Raw genomic sequence first — 23,789 nt, forward strand, 5'->3', positions numbered from 1 at the left:
CCCCAGCACTGGGGTGGGGTAGGGCGGGGGCTGTTGGAGATCTAAACTCAGGACTTCACACTAGAATATCAAACACTTTACCCCCAGCTGTCTCTCTAATGCCATGTTTTGTTTATTCATTCCTGTTAATGGACATTAAATCAGGAGGGTCTGTTTTGTTTTGTTGGGTTTTCCCTGTGTAGCTCTGGCTGTTCTGGAACTCACTATGTAGATCAGGCTGGCCTCCAACTCAGAGATCCATTTGCCTCTGCCTCTGGAGTGTGGGGATTAAAGGTGTGCACCACCACTACCCAGCTTAAAGCAGTTGTTCTTATAACCATGGTGTGCACATCAGGAATGACTTCAAAAGTATTATCATTTCTCTGACATTTAGATTGTTTCTCAGATGGCCAACACCTTAGTGCCTAAAACTGCCACAGCTGCTGGCCTGGCTTGCTAAGCTTCCCAGCGTCGGTCAGTGAGGGGACACCATGGCAGAGTCACAGGGTTTCAGACAAACAGCAAAAAGAAAATCAGTAGCTGAGCATGATGGTTATGCCTGCAATCCCAGGACTTAGGTGGCTGATATGAGTCAGAAACTGAAAGGCAGCCTGGTCTATGCGGCAAGTCCAGGCTTTCTACTGAGACCCTATACCAAAGTAACATAAATACATAAAGAATATTAACTTTAAAAATAAACACCTAGCCAGGAGTTTGAAGGCACGGCACCAGCCACAGAGTTGAAATCCCAGTAGTTGGAGATGGAAGCCAGAGGGTCAAGAGTTCAAGCCCAGCTTCAACAGATATAGATACCAGGCTAGCCTCACTCAGCTAACAGGGAAGATTGACACTGTGTCTCTTCTCTATAGTCTTTGTTGTTTAACTAAAACAGAAGCACCAACAAACAACAGCAACAACGAAAGCAAAAACAAAAAAACCAACAAACGCCTGATGGTGCACTGGACTGTCAGTGCCCATGGAGGCCAGGAGAGGGCATCAGATCCTATGTGGCTCCAGTTACAGACACTTGTGGAGGACCTAAGTCCATTTGCAGCATCTCACCTCAGTACCTTGCATTTCCAGTCCTGCTCTGCCAAGTGCAGCAAGGCTGAGCTTTCAACAGAATCTCCAGTGTTAAATCACGACTTTGTAGTATGACTGTTCATACTTATTGTAAAGGTTTTGTTTACATTTATTCTCAGGAGCTTTTTTTCTTTCCAATAGGAATTTATTTTCTGTGTATGAGTGTTTTGCTTGCGTGTTTTTCTGTGTACTAAAGTGCATTTGGAGGTCAGAAGGGGCACTGGATCCTCTAGACCTACAGTGACATGGGTGTGAGCTGCTGTGTAGGTGTTGGGAACAGAACCTGGAATGTCTTTTTCCAAAGGTAAGATGGGTGACCAATGACCCATCTTTCTCCAAGAAGCACACACCACCTTTTGTCCATTTATGTGCCACACCCCCTTATACACACAGTTTTGTTCCTGTTTTGAAACAGGATGTCTCTGGGCAGTCCTTGCCGACCTGTAAACTATTTGATAGACCATGCTGGCCTCAGAGTTCTGACAATCACTGCGACTCTGTTCTCCTGAATGACGGGATGAAAGGTGGCAGGCCACGCCCTTCTTTTGATTTTTTAGTCGTAATGGGCTTTGTTTTGCATTTTTCATACAAATGTCATTGGTTTTTTTGCTCATATTCCTCCTCTTTCTATGCCCTCCCTCTTCCCTAGTACCCCACTTTTGCTGGCCAGCTTGTTCTAATGTCACATGTTTTCCAATTCTTGCCCCCCACCCTGCTTTGTTTTTGCTTCTAAAGATAGTCTCATGTAGCCCAGGCTGTCCACAGAGCCCGCTAAGTACCCAAGGCTAGCCTTAAACTGCTCCTGATCCTTCTGCCTCCTCCTACCAAGAGCTCAGATTCTCAGAGGTCTGCCGAAACTGCCTTGTAGCAACCTCACCTCTCCCCTTCCGTTTTTCACTACCAGAGGCTTATGGGCTATGTTGTTTTTGTTTTTTGATATTGTAGTATGCCTTATTTTCATTTCTGTTGCTGTGATAAAATACCCTGACAAAAAGCACCTTAGGGGAAAGGGTTTATTAACTTACCATTCCAGGCTAACATTCTCTCATTTTAATTTGAAGCAGCTGGTTCACAGCTATGGTCAGGAGCACAGAGAAATAAATGTGTACATGCTGACAGGCACTCAGCTCCTTTCTGCATTTACACGGTGCAGGGCCTTAAACCAGGGAAAGGTGCTGACCCCCATGAGCCGATCTTCCTACCTACGGAAAGCAAGCAAGTCCACAGGCCAACCTGATCTACATAGTCCATTGAGACATTCCTTCTAGGAGACTCCAGCTGTGTCAAGTTTACAATTTAACCATCACATAGTACTTTAAGAGGTTTTTAGGGTTGGGGATTTAGCTCAGTGGTAGAGCGCTTGCCTAGCAAGCGCAAGGCCCTGGGTTCGGTCCCCAGCTCCGGAAAAAAAAAAAAAGAAAAAGAAAAGGAAAAGAGGTTTTTAGAAGGAAAAAGTTAGATTTTTGAAAAACAAACAAACAAACAAACAAACAAACAAACAGATTTCCAGCAGTCCACCTCCTTTTGGGAAAAATGAATTAATTTTCCTACCAGGCAACACTTAATAGAGGGGAACAGTGTCTGCCTCTGGAAAAGTAGCCTGAGAGCCCACAGTCCACCAGGTTCATCAACCCTTTTTTAAAAGAGAAAAAATATATTTTATGTGTACATATGTTTTGCATGCATATATGTCTGTGGCTGGCATCCACAGAGGCCATAAGAAGGCATGAAACAATTGTGAGCTGACATGTGGGTGTGGGAATTGAACCCAGGCCCTCTGGAAGAGCAGCAATGCTCGCTCTCAACCACTGAGCCATCCCTCCAGTCCTTCATCAAGGTACTTGTACTCATTAGCCTATCACTACTATGCCACTGGGGCCATCCTTTGAGATATCAGGATGGTCTCTTGCTCCCACTAGGTTCTTGTCTAGCTCTCACCTTGATAAAACTGGGGGAAACGGTGAGCAAACAAGGAGGGTTAATTTGGGATTAACAACTTTTAATTGTTGTTAGAGGTTCTAAATGCAATCCCAGAAACCACATGGCATCTGTGCGCAAGCACCTACTCTGGGGTTCTGATGCCCTCTTCTGGCATGCAGGTATACATGCAGACAGAACGCTCATAGACGTAAAAATAAATACAGCTTTAGGAAAAAACAACTTTAAATGGAAAACCAGGTTGCCACACAGAATTGGCGACCGGATAGCAGCAGTGTGGAAGTGAGCTGGACTAGAGCTGGAACGTAGAAATAACACAGGCAATACCACAGGAAAGCCTGGACTTCCGGGTCTCAGAATAGCGGGTCCTAATGGCAGGAAGTAGCCGCAGGATGCGCTTCTGCCTCTCTGCCTACAGCACGGACTTTGACTCTGGCGAGTCTTGAAGGCTGTCTTCTTCCTGCCTGTTACAAGTGAGCTCAAGCTATCGAACCTGAAGGGAGAAGGGAAGAACACTGAGCCCACCAACTGTGTGCCCAATCAAGTGGGCCTGCTTCTCACCACCACCAATTACTTGCCTCTAGCTCCCAGCTGCCACAAACTCTGAATCTGAAACCCTTCTGTGTCTGTCACTCTTAGGAGCCTCAAACTAAAAGGGGAGCCCAGCACAACCTTATCTTTTTTCCTCTTAGGGAGATGACAAGTCTCCTCGTTGAAAGAAGAAAACAGACAACCACAACAGGATATTAATGTGGTAAACAGAGGGCACCAGGAAAGAAATAAACGTGGTATCAAGGAGACACAAGGCCACAGTGTCTTTGGGGTAAGACACTTTTTAAGACACTGTTCAGTAAATTTCTACTGGGTAAGAAACCTATTTAAATTATTAATGCCACAAACCAACAGGCAGTCAGCAGCATGGCAAGAATCCAAGGGCAGTTCAGGCCCAAGTATGTCAGAGTGGGTATCTCTTCTCAGAGGTTTCAGAGGGCAGGGTGGGGTGAGCCTCCATGCCAAGAGCCATGCTTGTAGGGGTGGGAGGAAGTTTACATCCCAAGGATGGATGTGCGATCATGAGGATATGAAAAGGCTGGAGGAGGAGCCTGTTTAGTTAGTGTGTATCCATCCTGCACTGTGTCACTGGTAGCTCCTGATAACTTTGTCTATAAACTTGGGTCCTGTACACAGAAGCCACTCCTAGGAAGGAGAGACATAGTCGCATATGGGTATGAACTAAGCATTTGGTCTGGGTTCTAATAGACAGGAATGCCTTTTCTTTTTTTTTTTTAAAGGATTTTTTAAATTATTTATTGATTCTACTGCTACTTTTAAAATGTTTATTTTTAAAGATTTTTTTTTTTACTTTTTCATTCATACAGTTTTTTATTGTTAGTTTTCTGACAAGCATTCAAGTGTCACAGAGGGAAAGAGAGAGAGTGTGTTATATTCCCTGCTGTAGGAGTTACAGACACGTGGGTGCTGAGAACCAAACTGGGTTCTCTGCAATGACAACTGCCAAGCTGTTTCCCCTCGCCCTCTAATGCTACCTTTAATTTTGACTGTAAATGTGAGTATCATGATCTCCATTTCATATTGCTTACATGTTCCTTCTTCTGCCAACCAGCTTTTAAACACATATACTCAAATGTATTATGCTCACACACATTATTGAAATATACATAACATGCAACAAATTGAAAATACTTAAAATACACTATTTAATATTTTTGACATCAAATGAAATAAGCACCCCTTCAACAAGTCACCACAATCATCATATATGTATATATATATATTTTAATGTAATTTGAGACAGGGTCTCACTGAGGCTGTCCTAGAATATCTGGCCCAGGATCCTTCTTCCTCTTCTTCCTAAGGACGCCACCACGAGTGACAAAACTAACTTTAACCTTGACATGTAAAGCATAAGGGCAGCTTCTAACAGACACTGAGCAAGTGAAAAAACCCCGAGGGTTAGTAAGGATACTTAGGCAATATGCAGGCTTTTAGGACTGAGGAAAGAGGCTAGCTCAGATATCTGAGTAGAGGGGCACAAGAAGCAACTGGCTCAGAGGTTAGGAGCACTGACTGCTCTTCCAGAGGTCGTGAGTTCAATTCCCAGCAACCACATGATGGCTCACAATCCTCTATAATGGGATCTGATGCCCTCTTCTGGTGTGTCTGAAGACAGCTACACAGTGTATGTAAAATAAATAAATATTAAAAAGAAAAAAGAAGCGACAGGTGCTAGACAAAGGTTAAGATATAAAAAGCTAATGAGGTAGGGCCTACTAGGGCACCCTCAAAAAGTGGTTTTGTGACACGGCGGTAATCCCTGCACTCGGGAGGCAGACTAATTTCTGAGTTCAATGGCTGCTGGTCTACAGACCACCAGGACTTCAGAAACATTGTCTCACCCTCCCCACCTCCCACACAGTGGTTTGTCCAATTTGACAAACATAATTATCCCTAATTAACTTCTAACTATAGTAGGTACTAATTTCTCGCCGTCCTATACTTATAGCCCACTTGAAAATTCGAAAACACAACCATTCTAATACATCATTGACTGCGGAAATGGCCTCAGCGCTGCAACCGGAAACAGAAACTGACCACTACATAAACGCCATCTAACGACCAGCTTAGAGCAAAGACAAACCCTGAAAGTAGCCCAATCGGAAGGGGCTTGGCTTTTCCTGTTAAAATCTGACAAAGAACAGGACGAGAGGGAGTCTCGAAGAACTGTTTTTTTTTTTTTCAGCCGGTTTGACTCTGTCGTCCCTCAAGACCACTTTTGCGCAGGCGCAGAGCTACTAGACACAGAAACGAACACGTAAGCAAAAGCGGGAGCCGGTTCTGCTTCGTTGCATCCACTGTTTGCAGGGTGAAACTGTTGACTCTCGGTATCTAAACTACATTTCCCAGCAGGCATCCGTTTCATACTGAGACTAAGTGTGGTTCTCTGCGATAGGGTAAAAACAATAAATTTGAGTGATGACGTATAAAACAGGAAATAACTTGATTACAGTGTTTGAGTGTGTCAGTACTAGAAGCCCCAGTGGCCTAATGGATAAGGCATTGGCCTCCTAAGCCAGGGATTGTGGGTTCGAGTCCCATCTGGGGTGGTGCTTTTTTAAATTTTAACACCTTTCAATTAGGAGATGATTGTTGCCAATCACACCTATTATTCATTTAATGTATTATTTTGAGAAAAGGTCTCTCTACACAGAATGGTCTATGAACTCTGTGATCCGCCTGCCTCTAGGGGCTGTAAAGGCGTATACCACAACGCCCGGCCGTTTTGTTTTAAAACTGGAGAAACTGATGTATGGTTTTACTAGTTGAGGATCTGCAGTTTGCCATACCAGGATATGAGTCCATTTTCTTCCCCTAGGCTGCGGGTAGCCAAGTTTGGAGGTCGGTACGTTTAATTTTGACATCCCTGGTAGAAATAGTTAAGACCTTTTTGGCGCGACCTAGGTCAAATCTACATACTCTCTTGCCAGACACCTTTTCTCTGAGACTCGGCGACCTTCGGATTAAGGAAGTCTAAAGTGACGCAGTCAGAAGGGCCGAGAGGATTCGGTACCTTCCCTTGCTTTTCTTCTGATTCCCTAAGGTGTCACTTGGCGTTTCACTCGCAGGGCACTCGGTAGACGGCGCTGTGGGGCGGAGTGGGCGGGCCAGTATCTGCCCCTGACTGTGCGAGCGAGGGCGCCAGAGGCTGTTAGGGACCAGGTTCGCCAAGGACAGGAAAATGGCGGCCTTGGGGTCGCCGGCGCGCACTCTGCGAGGCCTTCTGCGGGAGCTGCGCTACCTGAACGCGGCCACCGGGCGACCATACCGCGACACAGCAGCCTACCGGTACCTGGTTAAGGCTTTCCGAGCACATCGGGTACGCAAGCCGCGTCTGGTGGGCTCCAGGTCGCGGGAAAGGGAAGATGAGGGGGAAGTGTGATGGTGGAGTCTTAGGGCAAACGTGTCTGGTCGACCTGTCCTCCACCTGCGGTTCTCACCACATAATCCAACCCCTTTGGTACCCAACCTGTGGTCTCAAATCCTCTACTGGCCTAGAAGCCGCTTGGGGTGCACCTTCCTAGGGACTTCGTATCTGCCACCCACCAGGGTGGAGCTGTCTCTGACGATTTCATTGGTTTGTCTGGTACGTGGGGTGTGGAATGGGGTAAGGGGCGGGCGTTGTGGGAAGTAGGTACTAGGGGTCGTGAGACTTAAAGGCACAAGGGTACAAGCGTCCGCCTCCTCCTCACCCTTTCCACATTAAAATCTTAATAGGAAGCAATGGTGGTGGTGTGGTGGTGGTGGTGGTGGTGTGTGTATGTGTGCACGAGCGCACACTTGACATGTGTTTGTGGGGAGTGAAGATGCAGAATTTCAGTATTAATCTGGCCGACCTGGAATTTGCTGTTTAGCCAGATTGACCTTGAACTCACTCTGCCTTTTTCTTCTGGTGGGTCTTAAAGGCATGGGCCAGGTAAAAGCAATTTTTAAGGCAATTTAGTTGGGAATATTCAAGAGTTCAAGAGTGGTACAGTTTTATTAATTGTTAGCCTTTCATCACTGAGGAAAGCAATATCTTGTATTCTATAGAGATTGCATATCTTTAGCTTGCTGTATGACAGGATACAAACATAAACATACAAAATGCTATCCTTGAGAAGTACTATTTTGAAATCCACAGTTCACATCCCAATAGAAGATGGTTAATTTTCCAAAGGAGATAGTGCTCAATTCTCTGCCAATGCAAGAGGGGTAGCTAAGGCTCAGGGACACTTACTTGAACAGTTCTGCTCAGAACTACAATCTAGGGGAAGGAAAACTAATGTTCTTGAGCAATTATAATTATAATAATAATTATTATTTTTAAAGATTTATTTTATTTGTATGAGTATACTGTAGCTGTCTTCAGACACACCAGAAGAGGACATCAGATCCCATTACAGATGGTTGTGGTTGCTGGGAATTGAACTCAGGACCTCTGGAAGAGCAGTCAGTGCTCCTAACCACTGAGCCATCTCTCCAGCCCTTGAGCTTATCCCAACTGCTGAATTTGAGCAATGCAAAACCTTAGAACTAAAATTCACTTAGCTTTTAAAAAGTCATGTTAGGGGGTTGGGGATTTAGCTCAGTGGTAGAGCGCTTGCCTAGCAAGCGCAAGGCCCTGGGTTCGGTCCCCAGCTCTGAAAAAAAAGAAAAAGAAAGAAAAAAAAGTCATGTTAGGGACTGTGTATTAAGAACTACAGCCAAATATCAAGAATAAGATGTGACAGGTGGTGGTAGCACATGTCCTTTAATCCTAGCATTTGAGAGGCAGAGGCAGGTGAATCTTTGCCTTTGAGGCCAGTCTGGTCTCCACAGGGAGTTCCAAGACAGCAGGACTATAATAGAGAAACCCTGAAAAACAAACAAAACGATGTGCACGTAAGAAGCACCGTCTACCTGAAGAGCCATGAAGTAAGATCAAGTTTACCACAAACAAGTGCTAAGGGTATATAGATAGTCAGGGGACAGGGCTGTATAGATAGTCAGGGGACAGGGCTATATAGATAGTCAGGGGACAGGGCTGTATAGATAGTCAGGGGACAGGGCTATTTAGATAGTCAGGGACAGGGCTGTGAGGAAGAGGTGGTTAAGAAAGGCTAGCAGTCTACAATTAGGGATCTGGAATTTGCAAGTGAATGGAGGTTAGGAAAGGTTAAGGATACAGGGAAAGAAAATGCATAATCAAATGGCAAATCAACAGTTTCGAATAGTGGAAGGTAAGGTAGGTATATACGGCTGCAGCTGTACATTATAGACGGAACATTATTGCTCCTGAAGGGGCTTTGCAGTAAAGGTTTTGGAATTCCTCACAAACAACATTTGCAGGCAAAGGCCATCGGATCTCTGAGTTTGAGCCCAGCCTGCTCTAGAGTTGAATTCCAGGATAGAATTCCAGAGCTCCACAGTGAAATACTATGGAAAAAACAGTAACAACAAAAGAAATTCCTCAGGAAAACAACGTAAATTCATGCTCAAAATTCCAGGGCTGGGCCAGGCATTAAAGGTGATTCACACCTTTAATCCTGGAAGCGTAAGCGGGCAGATTCTGAATTCAAGGCCAGCCAGAGCTACCCTGTCTCAAGAAACTAGCAAAAACCCAAACAAAACAACAAAAACAGCCACTCAAAACACTAAGACATTTGCAGATGATATGATTGTATATTTAAGTGACCCCCAAAAGTTCCACCAGAGAACTACTAAACAACTTCAGCAAAGTGTTGGGGTATAAAGTTACCTCAAAGAAATCAGTAGCCTTCCTCTACTCAAAGGATAAACAGGCTGAGAAAGAAATTAGGGAAATGACACCCTTCACAATAGTCCCAAATAATATAAAATACCTTGGTGTGACTTTAACCAAGCAAGTAAAAAATCTGTATGACAAGAATTTCAAATCTCTGAAGAAAGAAATTGAAGAAGACCTCAGAAGATGGAAAGATCTTCCATGCTCATGGATCGGCAGGATTACTATAGTAAAAATGGCCATTTGCCAAAAGCAATCTACAGATTCAATGCAATCCCCATCAAAATCCCAACTCAATTCTTCATAGAAATAGAAAGAACAATTTGCAAATTCATTTGGAATAACAAAAACCCTAGGATAGTGAAAACTATACTCAACAATAAAAGAACTTCTGGGGGAAATCACCATTCCTGACCTCAAGCAGTATTACAGAGCAATAGTGATAAAAACTGTATGGTATTGGTACAGAGACAGGCAGATAGATTAATGAAATAGAACTGAAGACCCAGAAATGAACCCACACCCTATGGTCATTTGATCTTTGACAAAGGAGCTAAAGCCATCCAATGGGAAAAAGATAGCATTTTCAACAAATGGTGCTGGTTCAACTGGAAGTCAGCAGGTAGAATGCAAATTGGTCCATTCTTAACACCCTGTACAAAGCTTAAGTCCAAGTGGATCAAGGACCTCCACATCAAACCAGACACACTCAAACTAATAGAAGAAAAACTAGGGCAGCATCTCGAACACATGGGCACTGGAAAAAATTTCCTGAACAAAACACCAATGGCTTATGCTCTAAGAATCGACAAATGAGATCTCATAAAACTGCAAAGCTTCTGTAAGGCAAAGGACACTGTGGTTAGGACAAAACGGCAACCAACAGATTGGGAAAAGATCTTTACCAATCCTACAACTGATAGAGGGCTAATATCCAAAATATACAAAGAACTCAAGAAGTTAGACTCCAGAGAGCCAAATAACCCTATTAAAAATGGGGTACAGAGCTAAACAAAGAATTCTCAGCTGAGGAATATCGAATTTCATCAGGGAAATGCAAAGCAAAACAACCCTGAGATTCCACCTCACACCAGTGAGAATGGCTAAGATCAAAAACTCTGACGACAGCAGATGCTGGCAAGGATGTGGAGAAAGAGGAACACTCCTCCATTGTTGGTGGGATTGCAAACTGGTACAATCAGTCTGGAGGTTCCTCAGAAAATTGGACATTCCACTACCTGAGGACTCAGCTATACCTCTCCTGGGCATATACCCTTATTTATAATAGCCAGAAGCTGGAAAGAACCCAGATGCCCTTCAACAAAGGAATGGATTCAAAAAATGTGGTACATTTATATAATGGAGTACTACTCAGCTATCAGAAACAACGACTTCATGAAATTCATAGGGAAATGGAATGAACTGGAAAATATTATCCTGAGTGAGGTAACCCCAATCACAGAAAAACTACATGGTATGCACTCACTGATAAGTGGATATTAGCCCAAAAGCTTGAATTACCCTAGATACACAGACCACAGGAAGCTCAAGAAAAAGGATGACCAAAATGCGGATGCTTCCACTCCTTCTTAAAAGGGGGAACAAAAATATCTATAGGAGGGGATATGGAGGCAAAGTTTAGAGCAGAGACTGAAGGAACGGCCATTCAGAGCCTGCCCCACATGTGACCCCTAGACATACAGCCACAAAAACTAGATAAGATTGAAGCTAAGAAGTGCAGGCTGACAGGAACTGGATGTAGATCTCTTCTGAGAGACACAGCCAGAATATGTCAAACACAGAGGCGAACACTAGGAGCAAACCACTGAACCAAGAATGGGACCCCCATGGAGGAATTAGAGAAAGGATTGAAAGAGCTGAAGGGGCTTGCAACCACAAAAGAAAAACAATGCCAACCAACCAGAGCTTCCAGGGACTAAACCACTACCCAAAGACTATACATGGACTGACCCCGGGCTCCCACTGCATATGTAGCAGTGAATAGCTTTGTTGGGGCACCAGTGGAAGGGGAAGCCCTTGGTCCTGCCAAGGTTGGACCCCCAGTGCAAGGGAATGTGGGGGGTGGTGGTAAGGGGGGGTGGGGAACACCATTATGGGGGAGGGGGGATAGGGGGCTTAGGAACACAAAACCGGGAAAGGGAATGACATTTGAAATGTAAATAAATATGTCCAATAAAAAAAAAACCTAACACTAAGACAGATTATAAGACGCAGCAGAACAGTACTGGTCTAGCATGCCTGAGGCCCTGGGTTCTACCTCCAGTGATGGGGAGAAAAGGAAAAGTTGAGAAATCTCACTCTCCTGAATGTACATAAGAATGTGTTGGGGGGGTGCTTTTTCACTTTCTTCTGGCTCAGGGCTAAAAGTTTTCTGTGCTCATCTTTTCTGTTCTGTAGGGAGAAAAGATGTAACTGGGAACATCTCTTTTTTCCCCAACTTTGATTTTTTAATATATATATATATATATATATCCTTGGGGGGCATGCATGCCAAACATGGGAGGCCAGAAGACATAGAGTCAGTTTTCTTTTTCTACTCTGGGGTTTCAAGGATTGAACTGGGCATCAGGCCTGACTGGCAGCAAGTGTCCTTACCCACTGAGCTGTATCAATCAGCAATACCTTGATTTTTGGAGGTAGGATCAAAGTGATTTCCAAGAAGACTAGGATTTATAGTGAGACTCTCTTTTTTCTTTTCTTTTCTTTTCTTTTCTTTTCTTTTCTTTTCTTTTCTTTTCTTTCTTTTTTTTTTTTTTTTAAGATTTTTTTAATTTTATGTCTGTGAGTACAGTGTAGCTGTCTTCAGATACACCAGAAGAGGGCATCTGATCCCATTACAGATGGTTGTGAGCTACCATGTGGTTACTGGGAATTGAACTCAGGACCTCTGGAAGAGCAGGCAGTGCTCTTACCGCTGAGCCATCCCTCCAGCCTGAACCACATACATACCTAACTCTGACAAGGGGTGACTGTTGTGTCCCACACCTGTAAATGTCAGCTGTGGAAGGCCAAGGCAAGAAGGGCGAGTCACAGGCCAGTCCATGCTCTACAGTCTGAGCTTCCTTGTCTTAAAAACGTTTGCATTAGAGCACTTGGGCGCTCCCGTAGTGCATTAAATATTACATGTTCCAGTTTTCAGATTTTTACCTTGGATATTCAGACTGAGAAAGGGAATTATGGTGCTCAAGGAGTAATCCACACATCCCCATGTATGCTCAAATTTTTGATGTTCCTGATCCTTTCCCACAACCTTGGAACCCCAAAATAGTTAAGGACACAGTACTAGTAATGAAGCATTGTGAGGGACAACCAGGACAGGAATCACTCTGGGCCTTGATGCGGATTTTATAGTTCAAGTCATGAGGATCCAGATTTTCCAGATGGGTAAATTGTAAAAACAAGTTTAATGTCAAAACATACTTATTTCATATACATATGTACATACATAATCTCCATTTTGTTACAATCGAGTATAAAGCCATTTTTTTTAGATAAAATGTTTTTTTTTATAGTGTGAAAGGTGTGTTAGGTCTCAGGGAGTCCCTCTATCCAGAAATGAGCTAAGGTTGGATTATAGGATTCCTGGAGGCTTATAAAAGCCAGTGTTCCTCAGAAACAGGTTTTCTACCCAATAAAGGAGCCATTTCCCTTGCTCCTGGCAGAAGGGACTTGGCTGTCCCTTGAACTGCATCTGGGGTTGCACATCAGAGTCCATGCTAGCCTCTGGGTTCTCAGTTCCTATTCATAAGTTCTCCTTATACATGTCAAAGCCACTGTGCTGGCATCCTGGCCCTTCCTCCCTGCCCCAACTCCCAGGCCTGTTCCAGCTCACTGAGTTCCAACTCCAGCAACCCATTCTCCTGTAATTCTACTATCTCTTGCCATCTCACGGCCATGTCCAGTCTACTATTTCTGTATCTCTCTGTTGTAGACTCACCCAGAGGCTTCTGGGTGTTTTCTGTCACAATAAAAAATGTTCCACGAGTGGGCATTTCAGTGCTTTCTTTAATGTACCCCCTCACATACAGGACATATAGGCATTGTTTAAGCCACAGCACACAAAACAGCCCTAATTTGTTTAAATGGAGAGCATGCATTCTTTGTGACAGACCTGGAGGTCAGCTTTCCTTCTGCTACAGTGCTTCTACGGCGCTAGTAAATATGTGCATGTGGGTGACTGTAGAGTGCTTGTTACTGTTCCTTCCCCCCGTGGGTATGGGGATACAGTAGGTGGTGTTAACAGGGTATCTGACTCTGCTGATTACTCTTTTTAGGTCACCAGTGAGAAGTTGTGCAGAGCCCAACACGAGCTTCACTTCCAAGCTGCCACCTATCTCTGCCTCTTGCGTAGTATCCGGCAACATGTAGCCCTTCATCAGGAATTTCATGGCAAGGGTGAGCGCTCAGTGGAGGAGTCTGCTGGTTTGGTGGGCCTCCAGTTGCCCCATCAGCCTGGAGGGAAGGGCTGGGAGCCATGATGCAGAAAGTCCTCAGATGTTTCTTCATTCAAGAATTTAACCATTTCTACCAATATGTATTTATCATTAAATCTTTTTTAAAGTGTAGTTTTGGTTTTTGTTTGCTTTTCTGTGTTTTTTGTTGACTGAATAGTTAGGGAAATAAAATTGAAGTGAATCTGCTGAACTTTTTAACATTGGGTTCACTGATGTTCTTAAAGATTTATTTATTGTATATAAATACACTGTAGCTGTCTTCAGACACCCCAGAAGAGGGCATCAGATCTTATTACAGATGGTTGTGAGCCACCATGTGGTTGCTGGGATTTGAACTCAGGACCTCAGGAAGAGCAGTCAGTGCTCTTACCACTGATCCATCTCTCCAGCCCTCATTGATGTTATGTGTCAGTGCTCTTGCACATGAAGGTTCATGTGGAGACCAGAGTTTGGCAAAGGGATGCCTTTCTCAAGTACTTCTCTGCCTTGTTTCTTGACAGTGTCTCTCACTGAACTTGGAGCTCACTGTTTTGGGTTCAGTGACTAACTAGGAAGTGTCCAGGATCTATTTGTCTTGGCTCTCCAGCTCTGGGGTTAGAAACATGAACTGCAGTGACTATGTATGTGGGTGTTTGGGATTCAAACTCAGGCCCTTACGTGTGCACACTGTATCCAGTGAGCCTGCTCCCTAGTCCCTGATGTATTTGACTTAACTTTTAAAACTTAGGGCTTTTGTTGTTGTTGGTTTTGGTCATAAATGGAGAGATGGGCTTAGTGGTCAAGTGTGTGTGTGTTACTCTTGCAGAGGTTCTGAGGTTGGTTTCCAGCACCCATGTCAGGTAGCTAACAACCATCTTTTGTAACTTGTTACAGAGATCCCAGACCTCTAGTCTGTACAGGTACCTACACTCATGTGCACATACATATATACATATACATAATTAAAAATAAAATTTTGTTTTGCTGTTTTTTGTTTTGTTTTGCTTATTTTATTTTTTATTATTTATTTATTTATTTATTTATTTATTTTTTTCCGGAGCTGGGGACCGAACCCAGGGCCTTGCTCTTCCTAGGCAAGCGCTCTAACCACTGAGCTAAATCCCCAACCCCTGTTTTGCTTATTTTAGATAAGAGTCTTGCTGTGTAGTTCTAACTGGCCTGGAACTTGCTATGTAGAACAGGCAGACCTTGAACTCACAGAGCCCTGCCTGCCTCTGCCTCCAGAGTACTGGAATTAAAGCACCACCATGCTGAACTCTTACCATATTTTAAAAGATAAAAATAATGCAAGCCTATTCTTATGTTCTAATGCCATGAATATAATACCCACATTCATCCTTTGTCTCTTCTCACATTTCCATGCCTTTGGTAAGCATTACTAAGTTACCATGCATCTTTGAACATATTTCCTGTACCTCGACAAACACATAAATATACGGATGGGTATCTTTCTAAAACTTTTATTTTCTTATTGTATGGTATGTGTAAGTGCAGGTAGAGAGGTCAGAGGACAATTTTAGGGAGTCAGTTCTCTCCTTCCACAGTGGGATCCAGGGACTTTGTCTTAATGCTCCAAGTGTTTTGCCAACTTGCTAATCCCGTGTGTCTATCTTTTATAAAAGTACACAACTATGATGTGTTAGGTACTGGCAGGAAACAGAATAAGGTTGAGGAGAGCTAAAGGGATACGTGAAGATGTAGGATGAAAGTAATGCCAAACAGTAAGCTAACAACAGTGGGAGATATTACTTCCTTAGGCCTGATAAGCAATGACACTTAAGGACTATGGCCACAGTTGAACCCCAGCCTACAGGATGTCCAGGAATCGGGGAATAGACTGAGCACATTAACATCTACCTCTCATGACTGTCAACTTGCTCTCACTTTTAAACTGCACTTGAAAGAAATGGCTCTGCATTTAGCTAGTCTACTATAAAACGTGGGCTGTTTAGTATTGCTCTCTTTGCTAGTCAGGTTTAACTTGCCACAAGCTGCTTCTGCAGGTTCTACTTACCTCCTAGTCCTTGTCTTTACTGTGTCTGCCCCCAATTCATGCACTGATAATCTTTTTTTTTTTAATTAAAAAATATTTGGGGTTGGGGATTTAGCTCAGTGGTAGAGCACTTGCCTAGCAAGCGCAAGGCCCTGGGTTCGGTCCCCAGCTCCGAAAAAAAGAAAAAAAAATATTTACTGACAATTCTGCCATTTACTCCAACACTGAAATATATAATATAGAAATTTCAGAAGTCAATACTAGGAGAATTAAAGAGAACAATAAATAGAACCAGTAAAGGGAACACATAAATTTAATGTTACTGAGTACAAGTTCTTATGCTATACCAGTTTTTATACGTCAAATGAAGTTAAAATGTCTTAAGTATCTTAAAATTCAACCTTCCTCTTTACATGGGAAGGAATTTTAACATTTAATATTTCTTTCTAGTTCTAATCTCATTGAACTCATAAACTGGTTTAGCATTTCAGGAAAATAAATAATTTTTAAATTTTGTAGAGTGAATAGTTCATAGTAGAAATTCTATTTATACCAATATTTTTCATTATAAATTTACATTGAGAAATATTTTTCCTGATTCAAAAGTGTAGAATATACTACTGAAAGTAATAATTTCCCCCAAGTAAAAAGAAAAATGGAACATTTTACAAATTTGCATGTCCTCTTTGTGCAGGGCCATGCAATCCTCTTTTACTGTTCAAGTTTAGTGTGTATGAGTGAGCACCATTGATAATCTTTTGAAGTAATAAATGCCATAAATGACCCTTTTGCTTCAAATCTCCTTAATTCCAAAAGTTATTTTCTATAAATCACCAACTTTCCATTTGCTCCTCTTTTTTATGCGAAGGCTTCCCTCCCCCAACCCCCACACACAAGAAACTAGGTATCTTAAACCAAAACCCATGGCTCACTCATCTTTGTATTCTTCAAAGCATATTTTCATATGCATAAGCATGCTACCCACATAGCATGTGTTCAGGTGGTGCTATGGAATGCATGGCCCAGTTAACTCCACTTTAGAACTGTTAAATGGGAGGCAGAGGCAGATGGATCTCTGAGAGTTAGAGGCCAGCCTGGTCCAGGACAGCCAGGGCTGTTACACGGAAAAATCTTGTCTTAAGAGAACCCAAAAATGCAAAATTGTAAACTGAATAACAACCACTCAAAAAGGTTTTTGAGTACTGGTTATATCCATCCTCCTTTCTCAGCCTCTTCATTACTGGGATACAGGCTTGAGCCGCCCTATCTGGCTTAGTTATTTTAGCTTCAGTTTGACTCTTACTATGTTATTTCCTTCACAGACTTCAGATATCAATGCCTTTTTATTTTCACTAGAATTCTGGGACGGTATTTCTGCTGGTCAGTGGTGGGGTACAAAAGGCAGAGGCAGGTGGATCTCTAGGAGTTTGAGGGCCTGGTCTACATAGTTCCAGACCAGCCAGGGTTACATAATGAGATCCTACTTCAAGCTAACCAGCCAATGAACAAAACCAAAAGAACAACGCTGCTCACCCTGAAACAATCAAGGAGGCAGTGGTGTGGATTCAGTGTTTGGCTGCAGTTTCCTGAATCTTATTCAAAGAAAACCTTTGAACAAAAAGAAATGTTCCCAAATGGAAGGCAGAGGTATCAGAATGAAGAGGAAAGTTAATATATGAACCTGATTGTATGAAACGTGCTCTGAAATAGAACATCAGGAGTTGGATGCAGCACAGTAACAGAAGGCATGTTTAGTATGCTAAATCCCTGGATTTGGGGGTAGGAAGATGGCTCGATAGGTAAAGACCCTTGCCACCAAGGCTAAGCCTGACAACCTTACGTTTGCTCCTGGGATTAACATTGTAGTAGAGTATCACCTCTGAAAGCTGTCCTCTGGTCCCTACACTCCCGCTGTTACACAAAAATAAATGTTTCTGTCTTCTGGTTAGATTAAGCCCTACAAACCAAAAGGCCTGGTCACAAAGCAGAAGTCACAAGACTGAGGGAGGGGATTTCTACTCTAAAGCATTGAATTATTACTCACATTGATTTTCACGGTATTGAGTGTTTGAATTACAAATAGAAACATTTGGTAAGGACCAGATGCTTATCTTCTATAATTGTGTGACAGGGAAAGAGACCAATGCAGCCATGAAGAATACACAATTAGGCTAATCTGTTTTGTAAGGAAAGTTTTGTTTTTCCCCTTTTCCTTGTGGTCCTGGGGATTGAACCCAGGGCCTTACCAGCACCAAACAAGTGCTCTGCCACTGACCTATATCCTTTCCCTTTTGTTTCCATTTGGAAACAATCTCTGAGTTACATACAGGCCAGCTTGGTTTACATAGTCAGTTCCAATCCAGTCAGTTACATGGTGAGGACCTGTCTCAAACAGAAATCACAAACACTTCAACAGAATTACTCAGCATTTTAGTGTACCTTTCTAAGAATGTGTTTCTCAGGATAATACTGTAGCTATAATAGTGCGTCTGTCTAGAACATAGTTTGCAGTTTTCTATTTACATCAGTCTCCTTTTTAAAACACATTTTTATGTATTTGATTGTTTTACCTCAATGTATGTACATATATGTGCTTGGTGTTCTTAAAGGCCAGAAGAAAATACCAGTTCTGACGCTGGGGTTGGAGGGTGTGAGCTGCTGTAAGGATAATGGGAACTGAAGAACCTAGGTCTTCTGTAGCCAGTGCTTTTAACGTCTAAGGCTCTCTCCAGTTCCTCTGTACAATTTCCAAAGGATGTCTGCAAGTAGTCGTTTGGAATTGTTTACAATTTAATTTTTAACCCAGACATTGTGGCACATACCTACACCTAGAGTGGCTGAGGTAGGATGACAAGTTTCAGGGTAGTTTGAGCTACAGAGTTTAAGGAATAAATCATTTGTCCATTGTCAGCATGAGCTGCATTAGATAAAGCTGGTTACAGATCACCGATAAACAGGAGACACTAGGCCCCATAGTCCCTACTTGGGAGCTGGCTGCCTGTTAAGGCCCTTGCAGTTGATCACAGGGTTGAAATGCTACAGGCCAGCTGGGCTCACAAGTGGAAGAGAGAACCTTGGGCTCCAAGCAAAAGGGTGAGGAAATTGGAGAGGGGGGCAATATTAGAATTTGGGAAGAGATAAAAAGTGGAGAGACATGCAATTAGGCAATTTGAAAAACAAAACACCAAACAACAGCTAAACAGTTTTAGGCTAAGTTGGCAGTTCAATTGTTTTGCCTTTTGTGTCAGGGTAATGCTTAGCTTTTGCAGACTGAAAAATGTCTGTCCCTAACCTATGCCTCACTTTTTAAAACTATTTTCCTCATAACAGTAACACCCTGCCTCAAAAACAGTTTTTTTTTTTGTTTTTTTTTGGTTTTTTTTTTTTTGCTACTTGTTGACGATAACATGATTACAATTTGCATTGGCTCAATATGTAGTACTAATCTTGGGAACTGTGATTGTCCTTTCACATTATTTTACTATTATGGACTTGGCACTAGTTAATTTTAATTCAATGCGTGTGCGATTATAATGAAACGGCAACAAAATATCCATAATTTCCCTCCTATTATCTAGAAAGTAGCGACATATTAGCTTAAAAGAATCGCCAGTTTCTTTTTGCGCACCAGCTCTTTTTCAAAAAACCAGTAAGCAGCGGTGGCCTAGGTATTTCCCCTTGGCTCCTCTGGCCTCACGAGGCCGTTTATTCGGTCACCCACACTAGCTTTGAGATGAAGAAATCAACTATGGATGGAAGGTCGCAGTTAGCAAGGCGTGGGAGTGCTGGGCGACAGTTAGCCAAGAACCCAGGCGGCTGTCCTCCTTCCCAGGCCTGTCGCGGAAACATTGCTCTGCATCATGGCCTGTCCCAAGCTCTCACTTGCCCAGATTCAAATCCAGACTAGCAGCCTCCAGCTGTCCTAAACGTAGCAAAAGGGTCGGGATGCCTAATTTCCACTGTGTTGAGTTCGTTGATGTTTTTTCCTTTTCCTGAACCTGACATGTCCCAGCTCGGGCACTGATGAGGGGCAGTGGCTTGAGGATAAGGTTAGGTGTCAGCGGCTCGGGCTTGCGATTCCGCCAGCCTCCGTCAGGAACGCACTAACCTTGGGAACTTCCGTCGAACTACTTACTCCGACTAGTTCTAAGCTTGGCACTTGCTAATTTGGGACCCGGCTGCCGGAGCAGCAAGCAAAAAAGGCCTACTTGACTTGTCGCTTAAACGCCTGGGGCCGAACAGGCTCCAGAGTCGGCTAAACGAGCAACATTCTCGCGAGACTTCGCCTCCGAGAGGGGCGGGGCAAGCAGGCATGAACGCGCTCTGCAGCCGTTAGGGTGGGACCCTTCGCGGGAGGGGCAGGGCGGGGCGAAGCGAGCTGCCTGGCGATTGGCCGGACCCCCACGGGAAACGACTAGGCGCGAGCAGCGTGCGCGCTCCCGTCGCGGCGGCGGCGGTGGCGAGCGGCGTCAGAGCTCACTAGGGGGGGTTTGACGGCTTCTGGCGGGTGTCGCTGTCGGGAGGAGGCGAGAGTCGGCTTAGTCTGTGTCGCGTTTGTCTCAGGAACCGGACGGAGAGTGAGGGCACGAGAGCTCTCTCTCGAGGTGGTTGCCATCTTCCACGTCCACGCCGCCGTGAGGAGTGCAGCCCGGACTCTCCACGACCCCTCCGACTCCCCACTTGCAGGCCTCGAGGCCGCAGCGGCCACCGAGACAGCGCCGCACCTCCCCCACCCCTTCCCCTCGTCCCCCGCCCGCCAGGGCCCGGCCGGTGCCCACCCCCGCCCGCCTGTCTGCCTGCCTGTCTGCCCGCCCGCCCGCTACGCCGCCGCCATGTCGGCGCAGGCCCAGATGCGCGCTATGCTGGACCAGTTAATGGGCACCTCTCGGGACGGTAAGTCGCTGCCAGAGCCCTGGGGGTGGGGGAGGGGCCGCTGCCGGAGAGGGGGGGAAGGCCTCTAAGGGAGCACATAGGTGCGCGCGTGCGGCCGAGTAAGGGGCTCCCAGATTGGTAGCGCGAGGTCCCCTGTCTTTCTTCTAGCCCAATCAGGGCTTGGCAGGCGGGCTTGAGGGCGGTGACCGCGCGGATTGGCGGGAACTCCTGCCAATGGGGCGAGGCGGGGCCTGGGCGCAGAAAGGAGAGTTTGTGCTTTTTGCTGTTGACTTGGCGGGGTTGGCAGAGCCCAAGTCTGTTTTGCGTAGTGGGGCGGTCAGTTATGACTACTGACTAGGGACCGGCAGAGCGCTAAGGTCTCCACCCCCAGCTCTAGCTCCTTTGCCCTGGGCTTTCGGATCACCCCTCGCCGCTGTCTTTAGAGTTTGGAGAAAAACACCCCCTCCCTCCCCGGTCTTAACGAAACCTTCACTACTAACCCCCAGTTCCAGGGACGCTTCATCGAGCCCTACAGAATCAACTTTTTTTTTCGTGTGTGTGGAAAATCTGACCCAAACCATGGTTTCTTAAAGTGGGTGTGTTTGGCCCCATTTTGTAGAAGTGTTTAGGCACATTTTTTTTTTTCCACCGAGAGACTTCCATTTTGTTAGGCCACTAATAAAGACTTTCTTCAGTAAATATTGGCAAATTTTACATCTGCCAGAATCATTTTGGATATTTGATGCCCACTGAATTAGAATTGAAGAAAAGAAAGGGCTTTTAAGAGTGCAGTTGGATTAGAATCCATATAGGAAGTTATTTGTGTGTTGGGTTATCCTTTGTTTTTTAAAATGATGAAATGTTGCTTTTCGGATAATTAACAGTGTACTTTCAAATTAAAGTTCAGCACTTTCTTAAAAAACAAGACCAAATCCTGACTTGTAAAACTCGTTTAGGCAAGTTTCTTAGCGATTTAAATCTTTTTTTTTTTTTTTTTTTGACAAGTTTGGCTTACAAGAAAAGACATGCGTAAATTTAGCTTAATTGTAAATCCTGTTGAATTTTATTGATTTCTTTGCGGAAAAATACGGGAGATTATACCTATCTCAGCTCTTTAGCAATACTTTAAACAGCTTTCAGGGTACGGTTAAGGTCTAATAAAAAACTCACCGGGAACTTTTCCTAATAGAACATTGAGCCAAATACGGGTGGATAACAGATTTATTGTGTAGAGAAGAGGGTAAAAAAAAAATGGAAAGAAAGTAATATTTGTGTGTAGTAAGTAATCCCTTGAAAGTTAACTAATTAAAAACACCACTGGAATAACCTAACCTTTCATGTTTGGGTAAGAATGTTTATAATTGCACCACGGCTTAACTTTCTTCCTTTGCCATCATAAGTGAGGATATTTAGAAGGGGCTTCATCCGGGAACCTAACAGCTCAATGTTTGTAATAACATTTTAGAAATTTTTAAGGCTTACTTTATGTAGTCCTTTTAATTTGGATTGATACCATTATTGGTATCTTCTGCATAGATAGGAGGATTTCCTTATATATTACTTGGAGGTTAGTTGGATCAAGGTAATTATGACCTGACAATTTTCTGATAGCAGCCCCCTCTAGTATTACAAAACTGAACTGTTAAATATGTAGTATATTTATAAAATTCTCTATGTGGTATCAACAGGAAGCTGGATTCTTAAAATTTTAATTATTTAACTTTATATTCCTATCTCTGTCCCTGAATTTTTTTTAATCCTTCAGTTGAACTTAAAAATGAACTTATATTTATGAGTAAAACAATAGTATTTAGTGGAAGTGATTTGATTTTCAGTGTTGTATTGATTCAGAAGAAACATCAATTCTGGCTTGGTAGAATGCTGAGGTAGGAGAATTTCAGTGAGTTCAAGGCTACCCTAGGCTTTATAGTTCCAGGCTAGCCTGAGTTAAGGCAAGACCCTGCCTTCAAGCAAAAACAGTAAAGAACAACTACTTTTATGGAAAAGTGGACAAAAGTGATGAATGTTAGCTGGGTGTTGTGCAGTGAGACCCCTAGTTCAATAAAACAAAAAGCCTTTTTTTAAGGCTTAGTTTAAATTAGTTCCTTCATATATGTAAAATAACATAGTATGTTTCCTTCTTTTTAGATATTTAATGAATTTGTAATTCAGGACCTTGAAATAAAAGCAGAATTACTTTTCTTTTTTGGTATACTGTAAACAAAATTACCCAAGGATAGGAGAACATAGGTATATCACTGAGAAGCACTATCTAATTTGAACCACATAGTGGCAAACCTTGTGTCACACACATGGAACAGTTTACCAAAAATGTTGTTGTTTAAGAGGTGGAGTTGGGGACCCAGAAAGTGGGAGAGAGATGGAAAAGGTAGGTAAGCGTGGGTATTTAAAGGAGCTTTGGTTATTATTTGATCCTGCAGACTTAACTATAAAAAGAGCCCAGACTAGTTTGGGTAATGGTGCCTTAAGTGGCAGTTGCCCCCCTTAACAGTATTGTATTTGTGAAGGAATCTGAAACAATAAAGAAATTTTGGGGTTCTGGGAAGATGTTGCTCCCCCTTTCCAAATATTCCCCACCCTCACTTTTCTAAAAAAAAGTTTTTCTTTTTTAAATTACTTGGAGATTTGTCTGTTGGTTAAGTGTATCATCTGTTACTTAAATCAGCTAATCATTTAAGTGACTTAAACCTCACTAGAATCCTTAGGAATAGGAATTATGGAGGTAGTAAAATAGATAACTTGCATTATCGGGCACTTCAAGAAAGGACAGTCCATGATGTGTGGAAGGGCTTGGGACAGTCAGAAGAGCAACTTGGTGGCATTGGGAGGTTGGGTATTGGGAGGGTGATCAGGAGGTGGGAGAGATGCTTAAGGAAGATGGGAGGGCCAAAGACAAACTTTGCCTTCTTTGCAATTTTGCCTAGGGCCCTGGTGGTGGCAACCGCCTGTGTGCCACTGAAAATCGTGCCGATGCCTGGCATACTGCATAAATGGAAGCAGGGTACCGCGTGAGTTGAAACATTGGTCACACTATATAAAGTTTGTATATGTGAATCAGTGTAACTCAATCCCATGTAACTGGGGGTCTGTCTATATTTGGAATTTTCTAATAAGACATAAGTTAAGG

At 43.4% G+C, this 23,789-nt stretch overlaps 2 protein-coding genes, 1 long non-coding RNA gene and 1 other non-coding gene across 11 annotated transcripts in view; all 4 read left to right on the forward strand.

Moving 5' to 3' along the window:
* Positions 1 to 3,851: 3,851 nt before the first annotated feature.
* Positions 3,852 to 5,798, forward strand: LOC134486759 (uncharacterized). The gene is made up of 2 exons (XR_010066142.1): positions 3,852 to 4,567; positions 5,525 to 5,798. It is a non-coding gene; the product is annotated as an uncharacterized LOC134486759 (long non-coding RNA).
* Positions 5,799 to 6,052: 254 nt separating this feature from the next.
* Positions 6,053 to 6,125, forward strand: Trnar-ccu2 (transfer RNA arginine (anticodon CCU) 2). The gene has a single exon. It is a non-coding gene; the product is annotated as a tRNA-Arg (tRNA).
* Positions 6,126 to 6,708: 583 nt separating this feature from the next.
* Fmc1 (formation of mitochondrial complex V assembly factor 1) lies at positions 6,709 to 14,745 on the forward strand. The gene is made up of 2 exons (NM_001037795.1): positions 6,709 to 6,895; positions 13,597 to 14,745. Exons 1-2 carry the CDS (start codon positions 6,758 to 6,760, stop codon positions 13,798 to 13,800), a joined length of 342 nt encoding a protein of 113 aa, NP_001032884.1. The 5' UTR covers positions 6,709 to 6,757; the 3' UTR covers positions 13,801 to 14,745.
* Positions 14,746 to 17,134: 2,389 nt separating this feature from the next.
* Luc7l2 (LUC7-like 2 pre-mRNA splicing factor) overlaps positions 17,135 to 23,789 on the forward strand; it is a 63,427-nt gene continuing 56,772 nt past the window's right edge. For 3 of the 8 annotated variants that reach the window (XM_006236316.5, XM_063286003.1, XM_006236321.4), the window contains exon 1: positions 17,135 to 20,662. Coding sequence is in view for 4 of the 8 variants with exons in the window: in XM_006236321.4 (XP_006236383.1) it covers positions 20,602 to 20,662 (61 nt within the window). In the remaining 4 variants the exon portion in view is untranslated. Of the gene's footprint in view, positions 20,663 to 23,586; positions 23,671 to 23,789 lie in introns of those variants that run through there. The other 5 variants (XM_063286004.1, NM_001107853.1, XM_006236323.4 and 2 more) reach the window with 5 other exon arrangements.

The sequence above is a fragment of the Rattus norvegicus genome, chromosome 4, assembly GCF_036323735.1.
Source record: "Rattus norvegicus strain BN/NHsdMcwi chromosome 4, GRCr8, whole genome shotgun sequence".
NCBI classification, from domain to species: Eukaryota; Metazoa; Chordata; class Mammalia; order Rodentia; family Muridae; genus Rattus; species Rattus norvegicus.

What these genes read in the sequence shown, in the direction of transcription:
- Fmc1 (NM_001037795.1), top strand. Translation starts at nt 6,758, where the DNA reads ATGGCGGCCTTGGGGTCGCCGGCGCGCACTCTGCGAGGCCTTCTGCGG. An exon ending in AGGCTTTCCGAGCACATCGG is followed by an intron (nt 6,896 to 13,596) that starts GTACGCAAGCCG and finishes TACTCTTTTTAG; the next exon opens with GTCACCAGTGAGAAGTTGTG.